Source organism: Malurus melanocephalus, unplaced genomic scaffold (genome assembly GCF_030028575.1).
Source record: "Malurus melanocephalus ecotype Western Australia unplaced genomic scaffold, MMel_1.1 scaffold_4985, whole genome shotgun sequence".
NCBI lineage: Eukaryota > Metazoa > Chordata > Aves > Passeriformes > Maluridae > Malurus > Malurus melanocephalus.
Window position 1 is genome coordinate 1 of NW_026628216.1, and position 2,577 is coordinate 2,577.

The 2,577-nt window shown below is 64.8% G+C and overlaps 1 protein-coding gene across 1 annotated transcript; it reads left to right on the top strand.

Annotated features, from left to right (window-relative positions):
* Positions 1-3: 3 nt before the first annotated feature.
* LOC130588426 (dihydropyrimidinase-related protein 5-like) lies at positions 4-2,275 on the top strand (the record flags this gene model as incomplete). The annotated part of the gene is made up of 4 exons (XM_057389349.1): positions 4-135; positions 409-551; positions 628-835; positions 2,107-2,275. Coding segments are annotated over 4 exons (652 nt in total), but the record flags the coding sequence as incomplete, so codon positions are not given.
* Between the last annotated feature and the right edge of the window lie 302 nt (positions 2,276-2,577).

Genomic DNA, 2,577 nt, shown 5'->3' on the forward strand with positions numbered 1-2,577 from the left:
CTGAACATCGTGGCCTCGGACCACCGGCCCTTCAGCACCAAGCAGAAAGCCATGGGCAAGGAGGACTTCACCAAGATCCCGCACGGCGTCAGCGGGGTGCAGGACCGCATGAACATCATCTGGGAGCGTGGTGTGGTACGGCACCGCTGGCCTGGACACGGGGCTGGCACTGGGGGCTCGTGGGGGACATTGTCACCATCCCACAGGGTGTTTGTCCCCTGGCATGAGGGCACCGGGGGCTCGTGGGGGACATTGTCACCATCGCACAGGGTGTTTGTCCCCTGGCATTGGGTGAGGTGCTCCACAGAGAGCTCAGAGGGTTCTGGTGAGGCTCCCAGCACCCTCGGGGTGTTTTGGGGGACAGGGAGGGACCCATCCCAGCACATCCTCACCCCGCTCTGGCTGCAGGTGGGGGGTAAGATGGACGAGAACCGCTTTGTGGCCGTGACCAGTTCCAACGCCGCCAAAATCCACAACCTGTACCCCCGCAAGGGCCGGATCATCCCCGGGGCCGACGCTGACGTCGTGGTCTGGGACCCCGAGGCCACCAAGTAGGTGCAGCTCAGGGTGGGGGGCTGGGAAGGGTTCCTCAGCACCCACTGACCGCCCTGGTGTCCCCCTGCCCAGGACCATCTCTGCCAGCACCCAGGTGCAAGGWGGGGACATCAACCTGTACGAGAACATGCGGTGCCACGGGGTGCCCTTGGTGACCATCAGCCGCGGGCGCGTGGTCTAYGAGAACGGCGTCTTCATGTGCGCCGAGGGCACCGGCAAATTCTGCCCGCTGCGCTCCTTCCCCGACATCGCCTACAAGAAACTGGTGCAGCGGGAGAAGGTACGGGGGCAGCGGGGTGTGGTGGACAGTGGCAGTGCCACAGCRGTGCCATGGTCGTGTGGGACAGGTCTGCACCGTGCTGGCTGCTGGAGGGCACAAAGGAGGCAATTTTGTGTGTCTTTTATAGAGCAAAACTGACRCTTTTGGTCGCTGTTATCATTTTTTTTCATCTTTTTTTTTATAATTAATCTCCATGCTGAGATGTTGATTGCTGTGGGGTGCTCAGACTCTCGGGCACCGAGGATAACTCCCGCTGTGCCCTTCGCTCCAGCCGGATTTGAGAGAGGGAGGGGGGTACAGGGTCCCACCTCAGTTTGGTTTGGTTTGGTTCTTTTTTCCCAACCTGGGGAACAACGATTTTGGGGAGTTTTCTGCCAGAAATCTGCCCCCTCCTGCAATCAGGCAGCGATTTGTGGTGGTCCCAGCAGCACCAGAGGAGGGTCTGTACCAGGCCCACGCGTGTGACAGGAGCACAGTGTGCCCTGTGCAGGGGACAGGGGGTCCCTGGGGACCGGGGTGTGACAGAGACCCCTCTGCTGGGTCCTTGCCAGCGTGCTGGCCATGCAAGAGGACAGYTGGCCCAAAGTGACGGTGGCCCGTGGTCATTTCAAGGCGTGTGCTGAGCATTAGAACCCCCTGTGACCCCAATTCAGGCTCTGCCCTGTGCTGGGTCTCCCAAGGCAGCCCCACGGTGGCCCCACAGGGGACAGGGACACCCAGGAGCTCTGTCAGTCCCTGTCACTGGGTCCCCCCTGTCCCCTGCACTGTAWGGGATGGGTGGGGGGATCGGAGTGATGCTGATGGTGCAAGGGAAGGGGGACAGCCGGGGGGTCCTGGCACTGTCACAGGAGATGATGGCCAGCACTGGGGCACTTGTCTGACTTGTCTGAAACTCTGGGGGGGCTGGGGGGGCACAGGGCATTGCATGGGCTTGGCTTGGCTCGGCTCGGCTCGGCTTGGCTTGGGGGGGACGGGGCGAGGGGCTGCTCTGCCAGGGTCACCCACCTCCCCCAGCCCCTGCTGCTGCCCCTGCTCTGCTTTGCAGCGGGAGCCCCACGGCCCGCTTGGCATCGCCCCGATTGCCCCCTGCCCACCCCCAGCCCCTCCCCAGCCCCTCCCCAGCCGCTTCCCCACCCCAGCATGCCCCAGCCCCTTTCCCCCGCTGTAGGGCCGATCCGCACCCCGCTGGCACCGCGGGCTCCCCCCGGCCCCGGCCCCCCATTCCCGGCGGCTGCTGATGCTCTCTCCGCTCTCTCTCTCGCTCCCGGCAGAGTTTGAAGCTGCGGGGTGTGGATCGCACCCCGTACCTGGGGGACGTGGCCGTGGTTGTGCATGCCGGGAAAAAAGAGACGGGGACGCCCCTGGCCGACACACCCACCCGGCCGGCCACACGACACGGGGGCATGAGGGACCTGCACGAGTCCAGCTTCAGCCTCTCCGGTAAGAGCGGGGCCGCCACTGTGGCCCCGGGCCACCCCTCGGGGCTCACCGGACACATCTGGTGGCTTCTGGCACCGGCCGGGCCCCTCGGGGTGTCCCCATCACCGCCGTCACCTCCCAAAGCGCTCCCGTTGTCACCCCAGGGCACCCTGGCACTCTCCCCTGGGGCTGTCCTGGCACCCCTCCTTTAGGGCTGTCCTTCTCCACGCTGTCCCCATTACCAGGACACCCTGGCACCCCTCCTTTAGGGCTGTCCTGCCATCCCTTCTCCACGCTGTCCCTATTACCAGGACACCCTGGCA